Raw genomic sequence first — 22,634 nt, 5'->3', positions numbered from 1 at the left:
TCATTTTCATAACATTTCTGATATTTCCAATTGATGGTTTAGAAACAAAATGGTGAGTCTGCGAGGAAGAGTTTCTCCAGCCAGTGTGCAGTAGCTGCGTGGCATGGCTGCCTGCTCTGAGAACTTGGCTGTAGCTGCGAGGGTCAAAGGAACCCATGCTGTGCAGATCGGGAAAGCATCCAGGGGTACGGTATTGTGAGCGCGTTCACATGCAGTCATCACTTGGTGGCAGAGAATGGGAAAACACAGCTCCAGGCAGAGCCCTCCCGTCCAGTCCAAAGGATGATTCAGGAACTCGGCGGATTACGGGGCCTGGTGCAGGGCGGCAGCAGGGGTCGCTCCCCTCCCACTGACCGGGCAGGGCCAAAGTGGCCCAGCAGCCTGCTTCTGTGGATTTAAATCATAGCCCGTGTCTCGCAGCTCCCCTCTGATTTAGCACTTGCCACCTCGCTCTCCGTACAGGCAGAGCATTCTCTCCTCTGCCGTTTCTCCCTCACCTCGTCCCTGGTTTGCCTTTCCCACTAATATCAAAGATCCTCTCGCCCCCGGTTCCTCCCTGGGCAGCAGCATGGCCATGTTCACACAGAGCCTTTGTTTAAACCCTCTGGCTGTGGCACAGCTACTGGCCCCGCTCCACTGCCAACAGCAGCAGAGGGAGCTCCAGAGTAGGGAAGAGCAGGCGATTTGCACAGTGTCAACCAGCGTTACTCCAATGACACAGTGGTAAAAACACAGTGCGCCGGCCCCGCGACCTCCCACCTTTGTCACCACGCTGCACGAGTGGGAAATGGCAAGGAAGTCTCAGTGTGGGCAAGGCCTTTGAGCCCAATGCTGCACAGCACAGAGGCCCGGAGCTTGTTGCTATCAATTCAATGGAAGTGAGTTGCCTCCTGCCTTGGAGGATCAGGGCGGCAGTGTCCTCTGGGAGAGTGACTGACCTAAACGGTCTCTGTGGCCATTACGGTCTAAGTAAGGACACGGGTTGAAAAGGAGTCAGCAGTATCTGAGTCATCCCTAAGGCCCTTTGTGATCACTGAAGCACCTTTAAAGCTCCACAGCAATAAATAAAACAGAAAAATTCAGAGCCAAACCAGATGGTGATTTTGTGACCCGAGCATGGCATTAATGCGAGCTTTGCATTTAATGTACGTTTCCTAGTTAAAATGAAGTTTGGTGCTACAGTTACATATTTCCTGGATCGTTACCTTCAGGATCTTGTTTTTATCGCCTTTACCTTTTAGATTACAAGGTCTCCTCCATTCCTTATAAATACGAGACAAGAGTGATCCCAAACACTGAAAAAAAGGGATTTAATTCTCAAGCAAAGAGATTTCAGTATAACCAGGTAGGTAACAGACATATTTGAGATTTAAGACATTTGCTTAAATCTTATGTTCCTATTACGTGACACTTGCAAAAAATAGCAAACATCATTCTGGGATGCATTAATAAGTGTGTTGTGAGCAAGACACGAGAAGTCATTCTTCCCCTCTATTCTGCGCTGGTTAGGCCTCAGCTGGAGTATTGTGTCCAGGAAAAATGTGGAGCAATTGGAGAAGATCCAGAGAAGGGCAACAAAAATGATTAAAGGTCTAGAAAACATGACTTTTGAGGGAATACTGAAAGAATTGGGTTTGTTTAGTTTGGAAAGGAGAAGACTAAGAGGGGACATGATAGCAGCTTTCAAGTACCTAAAAGGGTGTTTGAAGGAGGAAGGAGAAAAATTGTTCTCATTAACTGCTAAGGATAGGACAAGAAGCAATGGGCTGAAATTGCAGCAAGGAAGGTTTAGGTTGGACATTAGGAAAAACTTCCTGTCAAGATGTTTAAGCACTGGAATAAATTGCTTAGAGAGGTTGTGGAATCTCCATCATTGGAGACATTTCAGAACAGCTTAGACAAACACCTGTTAGGGATGGTCTAGACCATGGGTTCCCAAACTGGGGGGCGAGAAGAAATTCCGGGGGGGGGGGGGGGGGCGCGAGACAACCCAGCCCCCCCATCAATTCCCCCTCCCCCCACAAGTTGTGCTGCTATTTTTGTGGTTTGTCCCCAGTCAGTTCCCTTTTTTTTTTCCTCAACAAGTTTTGCTGCTATTTGGGGGAGGCGTGAGGGTTTCTCGAAAATCAAAAAGAGGGACGTGATGCCGAAAGGTCTGGGAACCACTGGTCTAGACGGTACTGGGTCCTGTCATGAGGGCAGGGGACTGTACTTGATGATCTGACAAGGTCCCTTCTAGTTCTAGTATTTTATGAGTCTATGATTCTATTATCTCTAGGGATCTCATCGTATAACAATGGTTGGGTGAGCTGAACTGGACACATGGCTTGCATACATGTTTTGTATAATATTCCATGGATCAGGCTTTGGGGAAAAACCCACTAACATCGAGGCAGAAGAGAAGTGTTATTGAAAATCACTGAGGAAAATACTGAGATAGTTTGATGAAAGAGTCATGTGACTTTGTTGATAAAGAACTGTAGGAAACTTCCGTTTTAACACTCAAGACCCTGGTCCACCACTGAGTTATGCTGTACAACACCAGTGGAACAGCACTGAATTTTAGTAGGTTTTAGGTACCTAATTCTCTTAGGCTCCTTTGAAAAATAGAGACGATGCTGCCTACTCCTCTTGGGCCAGAAGGGGGAAGCAGAAAGATACTGTAGCACAGTACAAGTCAACCAGACATCTATACTAATTCTTCCTCTCTAGCTGGTACAGATGACACATCCTCTATAGACAAGGGGTCTTCGGGGTTCCAGCTTTCTAACTACTGCCTCTTCTGAGGGAAGGAGGATTCTCTGTGCCTCCTGCAGAAAGTTTCCTGCTCTCCATCTGGTGACTAACCCTGCTTGGCTCCCAAGAATGCCATGGACATTTAGTCAGCTGAGGATTTCCGTAGCTCCATGCACCCTTTTCCAAGTGGGAGATCAGAGAGTTATTTGGTACCGTCTCTTTCTCTAAGTCTCCCTTTGATCTCTTCCCTCTTGCTTGTCTCTCCATCTCAGCAATATCAAGAGTTCATTAACTCCGGCTGGAGTATCACTAATATCCATGGACATCATCATGAGGGGAAGTGATCAAGGTGGGGAAGTTGCTTAACTGCCTCATGCAGGCGCCATCTGTCTGCCTGGTCAGCTTCCAAGAGTTCCAGGTGACCTGATGCAAAGTTCTGGCTGAAAGAGAAGAGGTAGAATTTTAAGGTAGCTCCACAAAACACTCTGTTCTACTCGGAGAATGTCCTGCCTGGAGGATGGAGCAGCCAGCGGGCCAAACCACACATGACACAAGACCTAAGTGGCTTTTTGCTTAGGCATTATCCCTAGGGAAAGGTCACTGCATCGAATACTAGGGCTGCTTTCTGAGCTTCTCCTTGCGAAGGTACCTAGTCATGTCTCCATGGAACATAATGGCACAGCTACAGCAGGGTTCCCTGTAAGCTGAACCCTTGGGTGGCTGCTCAGGAGAGATTCAAATGTTACCCAGCTGATTAGCTGAGTGACCACGGCCAGCAGCAGGTGTTTCTACAGTTGGTGCACGTCCACACATGCCTCAGTGCACAAAACATTTATTCTGCACATGGATGGAAAAAATTAGCAGGAACATTGGCCACAGGTGCAGGGATTCACTCTCTACTAGAACTTCAATGTATATTATTGGGTGTTGTATGCAACATATTTCTGACCAACGAATACCATGACCTAATGGCCTTCCACCTCGACAGAATGCAATCTCAAGGAGCTGAAAGGATTTACGGGCAAGTAGTCAGCTCAAGGTGGAGTAGATTTTCAAAGGTACAAATAGCAAGTAGGTGCCTAACTCCGTACACGTCCTCCAGCCAGGAAGTGTTAGTCCCATTGTGGCCAAGTAAAGTCTAATGTAAGTAGGGGCATCTCTAATGAAATCCATGGAGTTGCACCACTTACATGAGTCCTCGGTGCATCTTATAGTTCCTCTCTGCAGGGTCTGCAGAATATTTATTGACGTGGCTCTCTGCACTGTAGCTCCCAAGAGCTTTTTTATAAAGGAGGTGAACTTGGAAGGCTCAGGGCCTGATTCCGATGGGGTGGCTCCAGTTTTTACTGGTGCAGTTGTGTGATTAGCATTAGAGTGGTGCCTACTGATACGTGGTAGGTACTGACACTGTATGTACACACAGGAAGAGGCAGCTACATAGCATGGGAGGGGACATGGATGCCCAGAGAGGTGACATTACTTGCCCACAATCAGGCAGCAAGTCAACATCAGAACCAGCCGTAGAATCCGGGTCGTGGCCTCCTGCCACAGCCAGCAGATAAGAGTGTCAGTCACTGAATGCAATGGGGAGTAATGTGGAGGTGAACCAGGATTCCCCCTCAGCCTCTTTAACGAAAATGGAATGAAGCGAATACAGAATCTCTGCTGGGACAAGGACGTGACCCGTTCTCACGAGGGCTTTCATCATGCGGACACTCCCCATTAGTGACTGTTCGTATCCCCCAGCTCGCAGCCAGTCATGCCTTTCCTTCGTTGCTCTCCGGGTCGGGATTGGACCTGGCGTCCTCACACAGCTCTTCATGGCCCGTGCTCCGATCTGTCCTGCCTCATCGGTATCTGAGTTCTAACTCGTCCTCCGCCTGGTACCTCTCTCTCAGCTCTTTCCTTGACTCCTCTCCTCCGCAAGCCTGTGTACCGAGCTGCCTGCCCGTCCAGGTGACGAGACACTGCCAAGTCCATTCCTACGCCCGCCACAAAGGTTTAGGGTTAGGCTCTTCCTCCCCTCTGGCCACTCAGGCCTGCAGAGCTCCTGGCTATGCCGCCAAGGACCTAGAGCCGGTCCCAGAATGTGATGTCCTGGTTGGTAGCCACTCGGGTGCCAGTCTGGCCAGTCGGGTTGGTAGCCTCTTAAGGAGGTAGCGAGGTCATTCCTTACGTGCCCGGGGCTTGTGGCCAATGCAAACTCTTCTCGGAAGCTCGTTTTTATTATTCATGTATTCCTCCTACACCCTCTCCCACTGCCTGTGCCTCCCTGAGTCACTCCTCTGTGTCCTCTCCCCACTGCCAGCTTTGTTCGTTCTTTCCTGCTGTCCCTGGCCTGCATGGGGGGGTCAGATGCCTGCCCGCAGATGTCACTCCTTGCAGGACTGGGTGTACAGCTGGAATTGCTCCTGGTGTCCTCTCTACCAACTACTGTTTCTCCCCTTCAGACCCATCTCTTGTATGTTATTCCCACACTGTGTTGTGTATCTCTGTCTGGATCTGAGCATACACTCCTCAGGAGAGGAACCGGACAGGACAAGACAGAACCTCCTTCTGTGTTTGTACAATCTCCTCTGCTTGTCCAGCGCTCCATCCAAAATATTTTCCACTGGTAATTGACAAGGTCACATGATGCTGATATGCCCTCCAGGCTCAGGAGACTCAGATATTTCCATTCCTACATACCTGCGTCCTCCAACATGTGTGTTGACAGCAGGCTATATTTCTCATCCCACACAGTCCTGAGCCTCTACAAATCCGGCTGGTGTCCCTTGGGTTAGCGGGAGCACAGGACTTTACAGATCTTTAGTTCCTTGCAGAACTGAGCCTCAAATGCTTATAGGGTCATTGCCTTGAACTGAGGCTAGTTTGGGTTTATTTTGCTCTCTAAACAGAATCCCACCCAGTTCTCTCTCAGGCAGAGAGCTGAGTCAGGGAGGGTGCGGTAACTGCAAATAATGCATTCTGTCCACACACTGAATTAATTCAGTCAAGTCAGATGTACAAGAGAGATTTCAGACTCACTCCGAAACTCCCAAGCTGTATAAATTGCCTTGCAGACACGAAGGAAACATAATCTCCCATTTCATATTAATTTTTCTGTGCAATTTGAGACTGGCATTAAAATAAGATTATTATTTTGAAACAATGAAAACCATCTGCTCATTGCACAATGACAGCTACTACAAAATGATCAGGTGCCCATGGAATGGAATGGAAAATGATACTGAAAATATTATAATGCCATTATTTATATCCAGGGTACGCCTTCACCTGGAATGTTCTGTGCATTTCTGGTCACCCTGACTCAAAATTAAAGCTGCAGCACAAATAGGAGGGTTTCAGAAATAGATGACAATTATGAGTCCTGGAGAGAGACTGGGGTTTGGTTTTGAGAGGAGACAAATGAGATTTGATCTGAGAGAGGAGAGGGGAATAGGGAGCTCCTGGTTACTCTCTCTCATTGTGTGAAAACAAGGCTTGTTCACATCAAACTGAAAACCAACCAAAGGAAATAATTGTGCACACAGCGTAGCTTCTTTGTGCAGCACCTAGCAAGATGGGATCCGGGTACATAATCGGAACTCCTATGCATTGTGGTAATAACAAATAATAAAGGTAACCTCTGGAACTCACTGCCACTGGGTATAATCAAGGCCAAGAGTTCGTAGGATTTTAAAGTGTTTAGCTTCTGTTACTGATCACGAAAGTATCAATAGTTACATTGTGGAGGAGGCCACACTGTTGATAAGGCATGCTTCGCTCTACAAGACTCAGGGACACTAAAGCTGATGGCATCCACCTCCTCTCCAGCATCTACTGCCACTGTCCCTCCCCTCGCCCCCAGGTCAGCAGGCCTGCTGTGAGCACATCCCCGGCATAGCAGTAACAGTCCTTTTCGGTTATCCCATACCCGTCCATTAAGGCATTCTTGCACCTTCCATTGATGCATCTGCCCCTAGCCACTGAGACAGGATAATGGACAGTCCGGATCTCTCATCTGACCCAGCCTGGCAATTCCTAGGTTTTGCCGTCACAGCATGGGCAGAAGGTAATGCAGGCCAGGAAAGGCATTGCCTTCCCAAAAGTGCTACACTGTCCAGCAGCTCAGGAGGGGCTAGGGCCCTGCTGCATGGCAGCCTGGTGGCTGGGGAAGGCTGGGGCCATGCCACGTGGGAGCCCTAGCCCTCATCTGGGGTTGGGCGGTGCTCGGGCGGGAGGTGATGTAGCATGGTCTCGGGGAAAGGGGTGTGGCTTTGAGGAGAGGGGGCGGGGCTTTGGCTGCCTTCCCCAGCTGGGCCTTCACCCACCCCCATGCGTCACAGCTCCGAAACTTGCCAAGTCGTTTTTGGAGTGTGTTCGGGAGGGCGACGGCTGGGAACTGTTCTCTGGTTCCTTTTTAGAATGAAATTCCAGGCCCGGGATTCTACAATGTCGTTCACCAGCCTGCAGAGATGAACAGCACCTCCCTGTCGACGAAAGGAACGGGCTACTTCCCGTCCATGGTAAGGGGAAGGGCTCGCATTGTTCAGGGCCTGAGCCACCGCCCAGGAGGTGTGAGTGTCCAACTCCGACTGAAATTAAAGGGAGTTAGTCACTTAATTACCTTAGAAGATCCAGGCCGAAGGGATTTTCAGTTGATTTCAATAGGCCTTTAATGATCATGTCTCATTTTTCATCCCTTGCTGCATACATTTAGAGTGCCTTACCAAATGCCGGGAGGGTCTGGGCCTGAGATACAATAGTGCTAGAGAAGAACAGTAATGGAGAACCTTCCCAGCCCCTGCGACAGATAATCCCTGGACCAGCCACGGGCAGACGCCACTGGATTCCATTCTCCAGCTGACCTGCTTTTTCAATTGCGCCTATTGCTTAGGAAACAAATTCCTCTGGGGCTAAATGTTCTGCGCTTGGTCTCACCCCTTAGGTGATTTTTCCCCCCTTTTGAATAGAAAACTGGAGCAGGATTGGCGGAGCTGAGCTGGAGTTACGGAAGTGAAGGGGGGAGGGACAAACATTCCCCCTCCTCCCCCACACACGGGCTAGCTGCAGGTGTTGCACTCAACCAGCTTGAAAATGGCTAAAACCAGTGACAAGAAAGATCTTCTGTACATTTCAGTTGGATTCACAAAGCATGAGCCAAGCTAGAGACTCGGCTTGGTCCTTTCGATGCTCCGAGCGCTGAGCGCCCGTAACTTTGCCCCGTCCGTTAGAATCTGCAGCCCAGCCCAAAGGAAGATCATTGAATCACTGCCCAAGTGAAGCGGCTGAGCCAAAGGGAACGAGTGGCGCTCGGCACCATCCCGGCAGGATTAGACTCCTTCGGAGCTGCAATGGAAAGTCTCCCCACCATTCGTTCCTGCTGAGGACGTTCCCTCCCCAGCGATAGCCATATGTAAAGGGCCAGAGGCCACAGCCTGGTCCAAGCACTTCGCCCCTCTCCCTCCAGCACCGCTATTCAGCTCTACTGAGTCCTTTCGTTTCTCTCTTTCCAGGATGCTCGTCTCCCCTGCAACAGAAAACCCAGCTACCCGGCTGCGAACGCCTACGACCTTTCCCTGGCCTTCCAGTCCAAGCAAGATTTCAGCACCGGAAACTCCAGCATGTTTCAGCAGCCCATTGCTAAGAAGCGAGTGCAAAAGACCACCCCAGCGCCCAATCAGTACAAAGTAAGGGGCAAACCCCAGGGGGTCAACGCCAAAGTACAGTTCCCTTTCAGTGATATGGGGGATTATAGGGTGACCACCCGACTGCGTTTAACCCTGCGTGGGCCACAGCATGGCTTGCCCAGTAAGGGTGTGCGACAGGGGAAGGATAGCACAGTGGTTTGAGCATTGGCCTGCTAAACCCAGGGTTGAGAGCTCAATCCTTGAGGGGACCATTTAGGGATCTGGGGCACATCTGGCAGAGATGGTACTTGGTCCTGCCGTGAGGGCAGGGGACTGGACTTGATGACTCGAGGTCCCTTCCAGTTCTAGGAGATAGGAGTAGGTGTATCTCCTGTGCACCTCTGGCTTCCTCCTGGCCCAGTGAAGTCAGTGGGATTTGTGCCATTGACTTCACTGGAAACAGGTCAGAGCCCGGCAGTCCCGGTCGCCCAGGCAGCCCAGATGTGCCACTGCAGCAACGCGCCGCCTGCACCACAGCGTAACCCGAGGGGTTGAAGGACCCCACAGCCCGGAGGAGCCTTTGGGAGTGTCACAGTTGGGCTGTCACCTCGTAGGTGTGTTCCTAGCAGGCGGGTGGTCTAATGCTTGAAACAAGGGCCGGATCCCCCACTGCCTTGCATGGACTTATGCTAGTTTACACCAGCTGTGGATCTGGTCCTGGCCCCGAGTTCTGTTCCTGATTCTGCCCGTGACTCTGTGTGATGTTGAATAACACGTTAACCTCTCTGTGCCTCCGCATCCCTCTGTGACATGGGGACGATACTACAGGACTCCCTGGGGTGTCGCAAGCCTTCTCCATGATGGCTTGGAGCATCTTGCGAGGGAGTTCTTAACGAAATGCAGAGGGTTACGAATCTCAGTGCACCTCTTGGTCCTGGATTTCAGTGTGCCCTCGGCAGTCCTCGGCCGGGCTGACTGGTCAGCTGTCAGATCCGTTACTCTAACTCTGCTGGAGCCCCAGCTCCCTGAGTGTCTGTCCCTTAGAACAAGAATCTTGTGTGGCCACCCTGCTCTGTTTTCACTCTACTCGCTTCGAGTGTGACACCCCAGGGGACTGCTCGGGCGGATGCGCCTGCTGGCTCCTCACGCGCCGGCGTTGTACAACTGTGCAGGCAGCGAGAGAAGGAGAAAACTGCAGCCCACTGGACCTGCACAGGAGTTTGCGATTATTCATATTACGTATCGGGCCTACAGGCTCCAACCAGCCTGAGTTCCCATTTTGCCAAATGTCCCTACACACAAGACTGAGTCCTTGCACCAGAGTTTGCCATCGAAGTAGACAAGACAGAGTGAAGGAGAGTGGAGCATTAATGATCAGCGAAGCAGAGACCATAACTGATTTTCCTACGTCCACGGCAGACCTGGGAACCTAGCTCTCTCGAGTCCCAATCCAGTGCCTTATCCACACATCACACTCCTTGGAACAACAGCCTTCCGCAGCCCAGCCCCCCAGCCGAGGCATTGGCTCCGAAGTTTCGCCAAGAGACGAGTGCTGCTAGGGATAGAATCACACGTGTCCCCGGTTGTCCCCCACACAAACAGTGACCACGCTTGATCCTCCCACATCCGTGGGGCCTGACTAACTCTCACGTACGGTGGCATGGCTGCGAGGTAGAGAGGGATTCCCATTTATAGGCTTGGTCAGACTCAAGGATCATGTGTCTTCATTGTTTATAAAAGGATTAGATCCTCGTCTGGTGTAAACCTGCCTCGCCCCATTGGCGGAGCGGGATTTGGGGGATGTTGTGCGCCCCGAGGGGATTCTCAAGCAGCGCCCCGGGGACCTGCTATGGTGGAAAGGCCGGCTTTCCCAGAGACACCCTGCGAGGAAGACACTGGCCTTTGCCACGGTGCCTTCCAGCTACAAGGGGCTGTTTCAACAAGTTTTCTGTTGTTTGAGCTAGTTTGTGGGAGGCGATTATTTCACATCTCGTAGTCACATGAGTGTGGAGAATGTTATTTCTAACACTGTAAGAATTTGCTTCTGGGAATACTCTTCCTGGGTTAATGACAGTCTTGTGCTTTACTGGACGAGATGGTGTCTAGCCTTCAAGCAGCACAACAGGAAACAATCAATTGACGAGGTGGCCAGACCTGATAATTTATGGCCATAGGCAAAGAGACAGTCTGGGAAAAAACAGAGGCCCAGTCCCCGACACATGCACAACTCCCACTGAAGTCAACAGGTGGTTCTCCCCTAGAGCTGCAAATCAGGCCCTAGGGTATAATCTCATACACTGTCAGGGCCCACCAGGAGCTCACCCTGGTGAGCTGCCGCTGCCCTATTGCCCACCCCTGGTCTAGGGACACCATCCCTGCCCATTAGCCATGGATGGGCCTATCCTCCATGAATTTGTCTAGCTCTTTTTTGAATCCTGTTATAGCCTGGGCCTTCACAGCATCCTATGTCAAGGAGTTCCACAGGTGTGAAGAAATATTTCCTTTCATTTGTTTTAAATCTGCTACCCATTCATTTCATTTGGGGTGTGTATTCACAGCAAAGTTATTTCGGCCATTATTCCAAAATAACTATGCGAGCGTCTACACAGTAATTCTGTTATTTTGAAATAACGGGCAGCTTATTCCGACTTCTGTAAACCTCGTTCTACGAGGAATAGGGCCTGTTCCCAAATAGCTCTTTTGAAATACGGCCTGTGTGGATGCTCCGCTGCTGCCATTTCGGCCTGTGTGGAGGTTCCGCTGCTGCCATTTCAAAATAGCCCCTCCCCACTGCCTCCCGGGGCTCTCAATCGAGGTAGCGCGTCTCCCTTAGGGGAGCCAGCCTTGGACTCGTTTTGAGGCTTCCCTGCGGTGTAGGCGCGCTGTTTCGAAAGGAGCTATTCCAGAGTAACTAGTCCAGAATAGCTTGTTCCAAACTAACTGTGCAGTGTAGACGTAGCCGTGGTGACCCCTGTTCCTGTGTTATGGGAACAAGGAAATAACGTTTGCTTATTCCCCTTCTCCACCCTGGCATGATTTATGGGCCTCTGTCCCATCCCCCCTTTCCTTAGTTGTCTCTTTTCCAAGCTAATTCCAACATGTGGCACACTCCATCCAGTGCGTTCAATGCCCCAGTGACATCGGTGTCGGTGAAAGCAGATAATCCCCAACCTCTCGCACGAACTCACACAGGAAACAGGAGAGACAAAGACGGAGCCTCTTGTGGGCAAACACGCTTCACAAAGGCTCACTCTGGCCGACCTCTCAGGAATCTGTTCAACACGAGGCTCAGTGCTTAAATTCACGAATTTGCCAGACACTAAAAATCATGGACCGAAGAGAGATTCTGTATAACCCACTCCCGACCCTGCCCCTGCTCCCTCCCCCGCCCGATGAGCCTTGCGTGGCTAGCCAAACCTGTAGCCGATCTGCAGGCCGCCCATTTGCAGGTCCCGCCCAGCTCCATGCCACCCCCTGCATCTCCCCGTCCCCCCGCCTCCATGCCCCGTGTCCCTGCCCCCAGCGCCCCCCCGCCTCCATGCCCCGTGTCCTTGCCTCTCAATCTCCCCGCCTCCTCCCCCAGCCTCCCCCCAGCATTTTTTGTGACATTAGTAGTTACCCAAGAGGAAAGTCAATTCAAAGCAATTCATGGAGACTTCCTTTTGCCCAGGCCTCTCTAGATTTCTGCAAGCAAAGCAACAACGTGTGCGCCCGGGCGGTGTTTGTGTCCAGAACGCCGAGGGGCTTGAGCCTTGACAAAGCGGACAAATGGCCCTCTCCGTGTAAGTGAGCTGCTGTGATGGGCAGAGCAGCATCGCCTGGAATCTGACTCTACGAGGGCCTTACCGCCCTGGCTGGAACCAAGGCTAGCCGGGCACCCAGCGTGTCCCAGGGAACACGCGCCACCTTGCGGGTTTGTGTCCCTTCTGGTATCGGTAGGTGGCACGTCCGGGTTCTCCAGGACGGCCCCTTGGAAGTGTTGGTGCTGACCAGCCAGAGAGAGTCACGCTCCAGAAAGGTTATTGGAATGGGGAGGGGGCTCCCCAGAGTGCCAGGGGCTCAGGGAGTGGTGTGACCTAGCGCCCCATAATACACCTCCGTCTGTCATGCTGCCATAGAAGGAAACTTCTTCCTGGCCCTTCTGCCTCGTGAAGTTTACACCCTGGAGCCGGAGGCTGGCTGGCTCTGGCCACTTGACAGTCGGTGGTGTAACGGCAGGGGATAGTCAGTCAGCATCTCACCTGTCCGTGTCATTGCTAGTTTTCCTGCCTGCACATCCTCCTGGGAAGTCCAGGACCCCGTTGCTAGAGCAGGCTCTTATTTTCTGCGCCCCGGGGTAAGCTGCTCCAGGTAGCAATTTATATCATCTCCAGCAATGCTTTACCCCCAAACACCCTCTTGTGCTGCTCCCTGTTACGTCGGGTGTTTTCACTGAGCCGTGCCGGCCCCAGTGCAGTTGACGGGACATCCCTGCCCTTGTGTGTTATTAGGCCACTACAGAATCAACGAATCCCTGGTCCAGAAGTCACCCAGGATCCCCGTGTCTTGCTTCAGATCGAATACCCATCGGGGAGCAAAGGTGCACAACACAAGTCCCGGGCCGGCTGCCTATCAGCTAGACAAGCCCACAGCCGCCGCAAAGAAGCCCCCTTCCACGTGAGTCCCAGCCTGTCTGCTTTCTCACTGCCAGTCCTCGCTAGCCAAGCCTGCAGGCTCCACCCGGCTCTCCGCACCGTTCTCCCACCATCTCCCAGCAAGCCCCGACTTGGCTGCTTCTGGTGTAGGGGATGGGCAAAAAATGGCTCCCGTGGGAAGCAGAAGTCCCAGGGTGTTCTGCCTCAAAGGGGAGATGGGCTGATAACACTGAAAAGCAAAATATACAAACTGTCGCCACACACACTACACAATGGCTGTGCTGTAGGTAGGATAGACAATCCCCGGTTTACAGATGCGACCCAATGGAAGAACAGGGAACAGATCCCACAGCTCCCGGCCAGTCAGAGGTTTTAACCATGGCCTTGTCTACACTTACTGGGAGATCGGCGCTGCAGGAATTGAGCGCCCAGGGGTTGATTTAGAGGGTCTAGAAAAGACCTGCTAAATCAACCACCGATTGCACGTTCATCGACTCCGGTACTCCACTGGATCAAGAAGAGCAAGGGGAATCGATGGACAAGTTTCTCCCGTAGACCCCCGCGGTCGAGACGCCGCGTCCCTCCAACTCCAGGTATGCCCTTCACGTAGCGGGAGTTGCGTACCTTAGTTCGACATTGCCCCCTAGTGTAGACCTCGCCCATTTGACCCAATTTTCCCCCCTTACGAAAACCAATGCGTGATCTCACCCCGAGGTAATGCCTTGTGGCTAAGGAACCTCGCCCGGGCACTGTGGCGTGCGAGTGAGAGGGGAGGGGTTCACAGCCGTCTGAATGACTAACGTGGGGTGCACCCCGCGCTGGGCCAAGAGTCAGTTGTGTTGGGCTAACGCTTAGACGCGCCTCTGAATGGCACCGAGTCTGCGAAACAGGCGGACGACGGCCTCCCCGCGAGGCTTCACGCACTTCTTCAGGCCAGCCCAGCCAGCCTCTCCCACCCCCAGCCGACGGGCAGGGAGAAGAGGAAAAGCCCCTTTCTTCCCCCTTGGCAGCGTGGAGGAAAGGCAGAGAAGTCTGCTCAGCAGCAGGTTATTCCAGTAGGTTTATGGGAGCACCGCCCACTGACAGTGACATGGCTTTGCCTGAGATAAGATTAAGATCAACAATAAATTCTTGGCCAGGGAAAGGTCTGAGGAGTCTCCGGGCAGGTCGGCAGCTCTGCACGGAGGCGGCTGGAGCTCACTGCAGGGGGTGGGCAGCTGTTGGGCAGCGAGGGGGCTGCGAGCTTGTCATCACCGAGTGGCTCTCCCGGGACGGGGGGTGTGCTCGCTGCGCTTGCACCCCTAGAACTGGTGGCACGTGTCGACTGCACCGCAGCAGCGCTGTGATTGGCTGCAGAGGGAGCGCAGCCAGCACCCACCTCTTCCCGCGGGGGGTGTTCAGTAACACTGGTAGGAAGAGTCCAACACACATGGAAACCAGCAGGATCTGGCAACCCTGCACATGGCAACGGAAATCTCTGGCAGACCACACAGAGCCCCAGTGGGCAGCACGCGGCCCTCGGGGGCAGGCTGCCCATTGCTGCGAGAGAGGCAACGCCAGAGAGCGCGTGCTAGACACAGAGCACTAGGGCAAGGCCAATGAGATTTCAGGGAGCTGGACGGTCTCACATCGTCAGCAAATATCAGCCCCATGAGCATCCAGGCGCCCGAGTCAGGCTGTCTCCGTCCTACACGCCAGGGGCAAGCGGCTGTGTCCACACAAGGGTGGAGGCCCAGCAGCAGCGAGCTAGAGGGGCCGTTCCCTGCTGCCTGCCCCTGGCCACAACCTTTCCTCACTGCCAGAGCGTGTCCCTTGCGCTGCACGGCAGCAGGGCCAGGTCGAGGGGGCCGATGGGTGACTGGTACAGGGGCCCGCACTGGCCAAGCACCGGGGCCGAGGGGCCGACAGCTCTTGTCTAGGCCATTCTCTCAAGCTTTTAGCTGGGCTTTCCGAAGGAGCCCATGGGGTGCAAGCGCCCAGTGAAACATCAGCACCTCCCTCCACTGAACCTCAGAGCTTTTAGTCTCAAGCTTAAACCTCCCTCCCGTCCGACTGTAGCTTGAGTATTCGCTTTTCTTCCAATAGGCGCAAGCAAAACTTGAATTTCTCCGCCGCAGCCGTACCACCTCCTAAAAACCCACCTCTGCCGGGGCCGGGGCAGTACGAAATAGTGGACTACGAAGGCCCGCCGAAGCATTACATCTCTAGTGCTGTATTTGTTTCCAGTACGGGACGGTGGACAGGGAACACATCTCGACAAGGGCTCCCTGGGCCAGGTAAAGTAAATATATTGATAAATGCTTTGTATTTACAGAGGTGCTGGAGCTGCAGCACTCAGCACTTTCCATAGCTGATTTAGCAGGGTGACCCTCCTTTCTACGGCTAGGGAAACAGAGGCACAGAAAGGCTAAGGGTCAGACATACAACGGTGTATAGGATACAGACAAGTGCCTTAGGGTATGTCTACACTACAGCACTAATTCGAACTAACTTAGTTTGAATTACTTAATTCGAACTAAGCTAATTCGAACTAACGCAGCTAGAACTAAAAACTAGTTCGAATTAGCGTTTTGCTAATTCGAACTAGCGCGTCCACATTAAGTGGACCCTGAAGCGGGGTAAAGGATGGCCGGAAGCAGTGCCGGCAGGGCATCAGAGGAGGACTTAGAGCATGGAGCTGCTGTCTCAGGCTAGCCGAGGGCTGTGCTTAAAGGGACCCGACCCCCACCCCAGACAGACAGTTCTCAGGGGTGCCCCGCGTGCAAAGCAGTCCTGGCTTGGAGTGCCCTGAGTGCCCACACTGGGCACATCACAGCACTCAGCCATCAGCCCGGCTGCACTTGCCGCAGGCTGCCATCTGGGGAGAGGGGGTATTGGGGGGCTGCAGGAGAGCTTCCACCCCCAGAAGCCCGCAGAGCCAGCCCAGTCCTCCCCATCGGGGGCTCGTACCCCATTCCTCCCTCACCTCCTTCCACTTACCCTTCCCTAGCCCCCCTTCTTATTGATGTACAAAATAAAGGACAATTGTGTTCAAAAATGGAATCTGTCTTTATTGAACAAAACTGGGGGAGACTGGGAAAAGGAGGTGGGAGAGGGGAAGAGAGAGGCTGGGAGAGAGGAGGGCAACTAAAATGATCAGGGGTTGGGAACAGGTCCCATATGAAGAGAGGCTAAAGAGACTGGGACTTTTCAGCTTAGAAAAGAGGAGACGGAGGGGGGACAGGATAGAGGTCTCTAGAAGCAGGAGTTGGGTGGAGACGGTGCATACAGAAAAGTTCTTCATTAGTTCCCATAAAGAAGGACTAGAGGACACCAAAGGAAAGGAATGGGTAGCAGGCTTCAAACTAGTAAGAGAAAGTTGTTCTTCACAAAGCAAAGAGTCAACCTGTGGAACTCCTTGCTGCAGGAGGCTGTGAAGGCTAGAACTGGAACAGAGTTTAAAGGGAAGTGAGATCAAGTCATGGAGGTTGGGTCCATGGAGTGGTATTAGCCAGGGGGTAGGAGTGGTGTCCCTGCCCAAGGTTTGTAGAAGGCTGGAGAGGGATGGCACGAGACAAATGGCTTGGTCACTGTCTCCGGTCCATCCCCTCCAGGGTTCCTAGGGTTGGACGCTGTCGGCAGACAGACTACTGGGCTAGATGGACCTTTGGTCTGACCCAGGACGGCCATTGTAAGCTCAGGGCTCAGGGTCGGGGGTCTCAGTGGACCCCCTTGATTCTCTTGCACACCTGCTCCTGGGTGGCCAGGCTGGCAGCTCTCCTGCCCTAGCCAGCCACTTTCCTGTGCCTAGTGTGGAGATCGTGGACGAGGTCCACAATATCCACACTAGACCAGGCGGGTGCCCGCCTCTTGCGGTCCCGGGCAAGCTCCCGGGAGCCACCAGCCTGGTCCCGGGAAGAGGGGGAGGGCTGGGTGGCAGCGGGTGGGTGGCTCGATCCGTGCCAGGTGCAGGGTCTGCTGGCTGGGTGCTGGCAGGCTTGCACCTGGCACAGGCACCGTAGCCAGCCCGTGCCCCTTTAAGGGCTCCGGGGCCGGGAGGGGGGCAGACGAGTTTCCCTGGTGTTGGCCAGAGTGGCCACCAGGGAAAGCTGGGGAGGGCTAGCCTCCCACTAGTTTGAATTAAGGGGCTACAGAGCCCTTAATTCGAACTAGTAAGTTCGAACTAGGCTTAATCCTTGTGGAATGAGGATTACCTAGTTCGAACTAAGCGCTCCATTAGTTCGAATTAAATTCGAACTAACGGAGCGCTAGTGTAGCGCCTATGAAAGTTAGTTCGAACTAACTTTGTAGTGTAGACATACCCTTAGTTAGATTTATGGGAGCTGTTATTAAATCCCATTAGGTGCCTCTCTGCACCATTAGGCACCTAAATACTTTTGTAAATGTGAGGCTAAATGACTTGTCCACGGTTACACAGAGATTCAGTGTCAGAGCTGGGATTGGCCCTTGCGTCTCCTGACTCCTAGCCCTGCATTCGGGTCACTGTACCCTTTGTTTAAAATATCTTGAGACGCACACACACACTCCGAGCGCCATTCAGCTATTGCCAACTGTCGGCAAGTTTGATAAACAGCTTCTGGGAGCTGCGGTGTGTTTGGAAAACTCCCATTCGACTCTTGTTGTTGCAACCAAAGTCTTCCCTGGGCTGCCTTAGTGCCCTGTGTGGGCGAGGGGGAGGAAGCAGTGAAAGAAGGAAGACAGTGACTCATGAAGAAGCCAAGTGTTTGCATTGCAGGCCCTCCCAACCGCGCTCCTCTGCCTTCTGCCACTTTGACGCTGGTGTAACATTGGTGCGACTCCCTTGAGTCCAGGGCAGTTGCTCCTGATTGACATCAGCACACGTGGGAGACAAACCAGGGCCCGTAACTGCGTCCAGAAAAGCTCAGGAAGGGGCCTGCTCAGAGAGACGATGGGGGAAGCGTATGAAGGGTTCCGTGGGCATCATGTCCTTGGCTCCCATGACCAGCCAGTGCTTCCAGGGGACATGCAGAGGGCTAGAGCTTGGAGCCTTTACTCCATCGTAGCCCAAGGGCCATCTGACCTCCCAGCGATGCAGGGGATCCACCTCCAGCCCCGTCAATGCTAACACCTAGGGGACAAGCTAAGGCCGGATTCAGTCTCTGGTTGTGGCCGCTGAGTTGCTCCTCGCACTGCAAGCCTGCGGGTGCCTGTGCAGCAGGGCACAGCGGAGCCTGAGGAAGGCTGGTGGCAGTTGGCCCTGGGTGCGTGTTGTGCAATCAGGAATCGCCATGAGTAACAGTATTTTCCTGCGGTGAGTAAGTGAGGTGTATTCGAGGAAGTAAACAATGCAAGACACGTGACCCTGCGTCCCTGTGGCAGGCTGATGCCGGATTTGGAGCGCAGACAATACCAAGTTTGCTATTGTTTACAGTCTCTGAGTTTAGTCATCTGTCGAATCTCCCATCCACAGCGTGCTGGCGCATGTCAGACCCGGCTCACATGGTGCTGTTGGTTTCCCCCTGCCTCGTGGCCGCAGAAACAAAGGGAGAGATTTTACTAGAGGGCTGCACAATACCCGTCCGCCCTGCTACATCTCACATGCTGAGCATGCCAAGCGCTTGGGCAGAAACGCGCAGCGTCTGCTTGGTAGATGCCGGGTCCCCAGCAGGGTAAATTGAAGCAAATGAAGCTGTGCCCATTTACACCAGCCAAGGATCCAGCCCAGAGTCTTTCAAACATGTGAGAAAATCAAATTCAAGATGAAGCAGAGGAAGTAAGCAGGGCTAGAAATACTTTGAACCGACGGCAGTAAAAGCAGCTCAAGAATTAAACTGGAAATCATGCCCATGCATTGTTAATGTGTGATACATCAGGACATCCGTCACACAAACCCAGCTGCCAGCACCGGCTTTGGGAAATAGCAAAATCCCCTTCGTTTTACCTTTTACCTCTAGACAAGAGACTTCCACTGGGGCAAAGCACCCTGTGACGACATCTTACCAGAGTTAGCCCATGTGCACTATTCATATCCAATGCACAATGGCTCAGGCCTGTAAGAATCGCATGCAATGCAGAGCTGCAGTGTTACGTCAATGTCATTGCCCCCAACCACCGAAATAGCACCCGATTCAATGAATAGGCTCGTATTAGCGATAGGAAGGGATGATTGGGCACCAAGTATTCGGTGCCCGGATTTTAGGATGCCAGATATTTAATATTATGTCCAGGGTTTCTGATTGATCATGTAACTTAAAAAGCCACCGATAGAGAGATAGTCAGTCAACACCAAATACAATCAAGGTGAATTTTGGATCAGAGTCGAGATTAAAAGAAGGTCCAAACAAAGGATCTGTGCCAACCTTTGGAACTAGCTTGCTGTGTCTTGGCTCGGGCCCTTCTCTCATGACAATGAATGTTAATGAGGATATTAACAAAAGCATGGTTTGCCCAGACCGCTGTAATTTAACAGCATATACAAGCGTTTTATCTCAAAGGCCGAGGAGGCTCGGAAGCTGACTTTACTTCCATTTGTATAACAGGTCAGCTCAGTGCGATTAGATACTCAAGGTGGAGAAGAGTCTTTCTGCCTTCACAAAACCTTTGGCCCCTGTTGGTGATCTCCACTATCTAGCTTGTATGGCCCCCATTTCCGTAGTAGCTGAGCCCGTCCCGGCCTTCCATGGATTTATCCTCACAGCACCTCTCCTGGTAGGGAAGTGCTGTTATCCCCATTGCATAGATGGGAAATGAAGGCAGAGAGAGCTTCAAACTTACCGTGATTGATTTCAGTAGGAGTTAGGCACCTAAACACTAATCTGGCCCAGGTGACATGACCAAGACCATGAAAAGCGCTGTGGCAAAGCAGAGAATTTCACCTGGAAAACTAGACTAGCATTCCCTGCTTTCATCTTCTTTATGCATGTTGAATTTGTCCTTATGCCTCACGTAGCACCACTGACTTCAGTGCCAGCGTGAGGGACCTGGTCAGTAAAGGTGCAGGAATCTTGCCATTATTCATTACAAATTGAAGCTGCTCCATGCAGCCCATCAAAAATACAGCCAAGGATTTACAGCCCTTTCTTTAGCCTCTCCCCACCCTGCAAACAAGACACCCTAGTTCTTATATTTGTCAATAGTCTGCTCTTTGCATTAGCTCTTTTCCGCATCTCTCGTGATAGGTACGTATCTTCCAGAAGTACCAGGGAAGCAGTCCTTTCTCTACAACGTTGATAACAAGTGGATTCCAGTACTGTAGGCAGGAGCGTCCTCACACTTCGGAGAAATTCTGCAAAGACTGGACTCACCCTAAACCAGCCGTGCACCCGCAAATACATGAACAAGCTACAGTATCCCCAGCACCTATGTCTTAACTGGCCTTGTAGTCTGGCAGCTGACCATGGTAATTTGCACAGATTGCAGACTGAAAGCTGATCATCAGGCTGAAACTGACGTAAAAGCTTCCAATTAAGTTGACTTTGAACAAGTCAAGCAAATACTGTTTGATTCTTTTTAACCCTCTGTAATTAGTGGGAATGTATCTGTGGGGCTAATCAATTCTGGTCACATATCGGCCAATCACGTACAACACTTGTGATAATCTATTGCTTGATTTTTATCCCTGGTTGAAATTGTGGTTCTCTTGACCCTCCAGTTGAACCTCTGGCTTTTAGAATCCAGGTGTGCTTCTGGCTCCCTCCCTCCAAGCACAAAATAAATCTGTCCTAGTCATGGTGATAGTACAAGTAAATATTAATAATACTGGCACGCGTGCTGCAGTCTCAGCTAATCACCAGTGAGAGGAGACGGGAGTAGGAGAAGCTGTTGAGGACTGAGCATTTGACTGGTGGTTTGGCAATTCACTTGCCTGTCTGCCCCCATATCTCCCCTCACTGGCACTTCAGGAAAAACTCCTCTAAGTCGAAGATCTGCAGACTGACCAGAGGCTGGTCCCAAAAGGGCACCATTGACGACCCACTTTGCACTGACATAAGTGACTGCCAGCCTGGCCACGGGATGGTGAATCAGCCCCACACAGCACGCACCCTCTTGGTGTGTCGTGTAAATTTCATCTCTCCAGTAAAGCCCTGGGGAGTTTGGGATTTCAGGAGATCCCATTTCTCATTGCAACAGACCAATTTCCTGTTTGTAAACTAATCCACAGTGACATAAAGGTAGGGTGGGGAGGTAGATAAAAGATACATGAAACTGAAATAATTAGCTACCTGGGCAAGCAGTGAACGTTACAACACGCTTATTCATCTGATGAAGTGGGTTTTACCCACGGGAGCTCGTGCACTAAGAGATCTGTTAGTCCGAGGTGCCACGAGACTCCTTGTTGTTTTGCAGATACAGACTAACACAGCTCCGCTCTGAACTTAACCCTGCAGAATAGGGGTGGCTGGTTTTGGAGCACACTGGGAGGGCGATACAGGAGACAGTTTTCATTTCTGCGAGGTTCCTGCTCTGGTGGTGTCAGTTTGCCAGGCATAGTCAGGTCCTGGCATGTGTTTGGGATGCATGTGCAGAATTTGTGCAGTGCAAGCGGCAAGCTTTCCAGGTGTGCACCCAGCTGCGGGTGCTTTTCTCAGAGCTGCAAGTGAGCAGAAGTCAAACACTTTTGAATCGGTTTTTCCCCAAGTCAGTACAAACCAGCCATCAACTGGACCTAGCCAAATATTGCTTCAGTGGAAGCTTCCCCCATTTGTCATCATGGGCTCCTTACAAACACAAGTGGGCTCATACTTTCACACGACCTTTACCCACCCTCAGGACTTGCTGCCCCGGAGCCTCTCCGCTCACCCTTTCATCTTCCAAAGGGGTTGGTGGGCTGGGGTGAAGAGTCAAGAATGCTCTCGCATACTTGTGAGCTGTGCTTTCCACCAGCTGTATGGCAACTCGCCTTTGCTGGAAGGGATGAACCGATACTGAAGCCAGCAACGTCAGCGAAACACCCACCTTAGGCAGGGCGCGGGGGCAGGGCAGAGTCTGCTCTCACACTGATGTGAATCAGCTCTTTCCTTGATGTAAGGTGGGTGTGAGATCCAGGGCAGGCTGGCATCAAACTAGGCTCTTGATCCTCCATTGCCCTATGCCACTTAGGCCAGTGCAACGTGAGTGTAAAACGCTACCTGCTCGGAATGTGGAGCATCTTGCTGCACTAGTGCAAAGGCTGCAGAGGGAACAACGCCCACCTTGCACAACTCCAGGCCAGATTCTCAACTGGCGCAAAGTGGCACAACACTATCCGTGCTGCCTTTCGTTGTAGAGAATCTCAGCTTGCTTGTGACCTTATTCTGCTCTCACTGGTGACAAGCACAAGGAACGCCACCAATGTTCCCGCTAATATTGTCCAGCCATGTGTGGAATACATTTTGTTATGTGCACCAATGCATGTGTGGATGTGCACCACCAGGAGAAGCACAGGCTGCCAGCTGCAGGTGCTCTGCTACTCAGCGGGCAGCACCTGTATCTCTCCTGGGGCCGCCCAAGTGCTCACCGAACCATGTGGAATTACACTGGTGTGCAGAGGAGAATAAACCGCCAACGTTATTCATGTCGGATGCAACCAAGGATACATTGGGCACCGAATCTCAGCCCACCTGCCCAAGCCCTGGACACAGCCATGTTACGGACGAACCACTGCCCTCCATGTTCAGCCCCCAACTGCACAAGGGGGCAGCCTTTCCCCTGG

General features: G+C 52.1%; 1 protein-coding gene across 1 annotated transcript; it reads left to right on the top strand.

The window, feature by feature from the left end:
• The first annotated feature begins 42 nt into the window (after positions 1-42).
• STPG1 (sperm tail PG-rich repeat containing 1) lies at positions 43-20,704 on the top strand. Its single transcript, XM_014577185.3, has 8 exons — positions 43-185; positions 1,242-1,345; positions 7,143-7,244; positions 8,235-8,408; positions 12,019-12,130; positions 12,839-13,004; positions 15,068-15,258; positions 20,122-20,704. Exons 1-8 carry the CDS (start codon positions 104-106, stop codon positions 20,196-20,198), a joined length of 1,008 nt encoding a protein of 335 aa, XP_014432671.1. The 5' UTR covers positions 43-103; the 3' UTR covers positions 20,199-20,704.
• Positions 20,705-22,634: the final 1,930 nt, after the last annotated feature.

The sequence above is a fragment of the Pelodiscus sinensis genome, chromosome 25 (assembly GCF_049634645.1).
Source record: "Pelodiscus sinensis isolate JC-2024 chromosome 25, ASM4963464v1, whole genome shotgun sequence".
Classification (NCBI taxonomy): domain Eukaryota; kingdom Metazoa; phylum Chordata; order Testudines; family Trionychidae; genus Pelodiscus; species Pelodiscus sinensis.
Note: the sequence above shows the minus strand (reverse complement) of the source record. Positions and strands in the feature narration are given on the sequence as shown.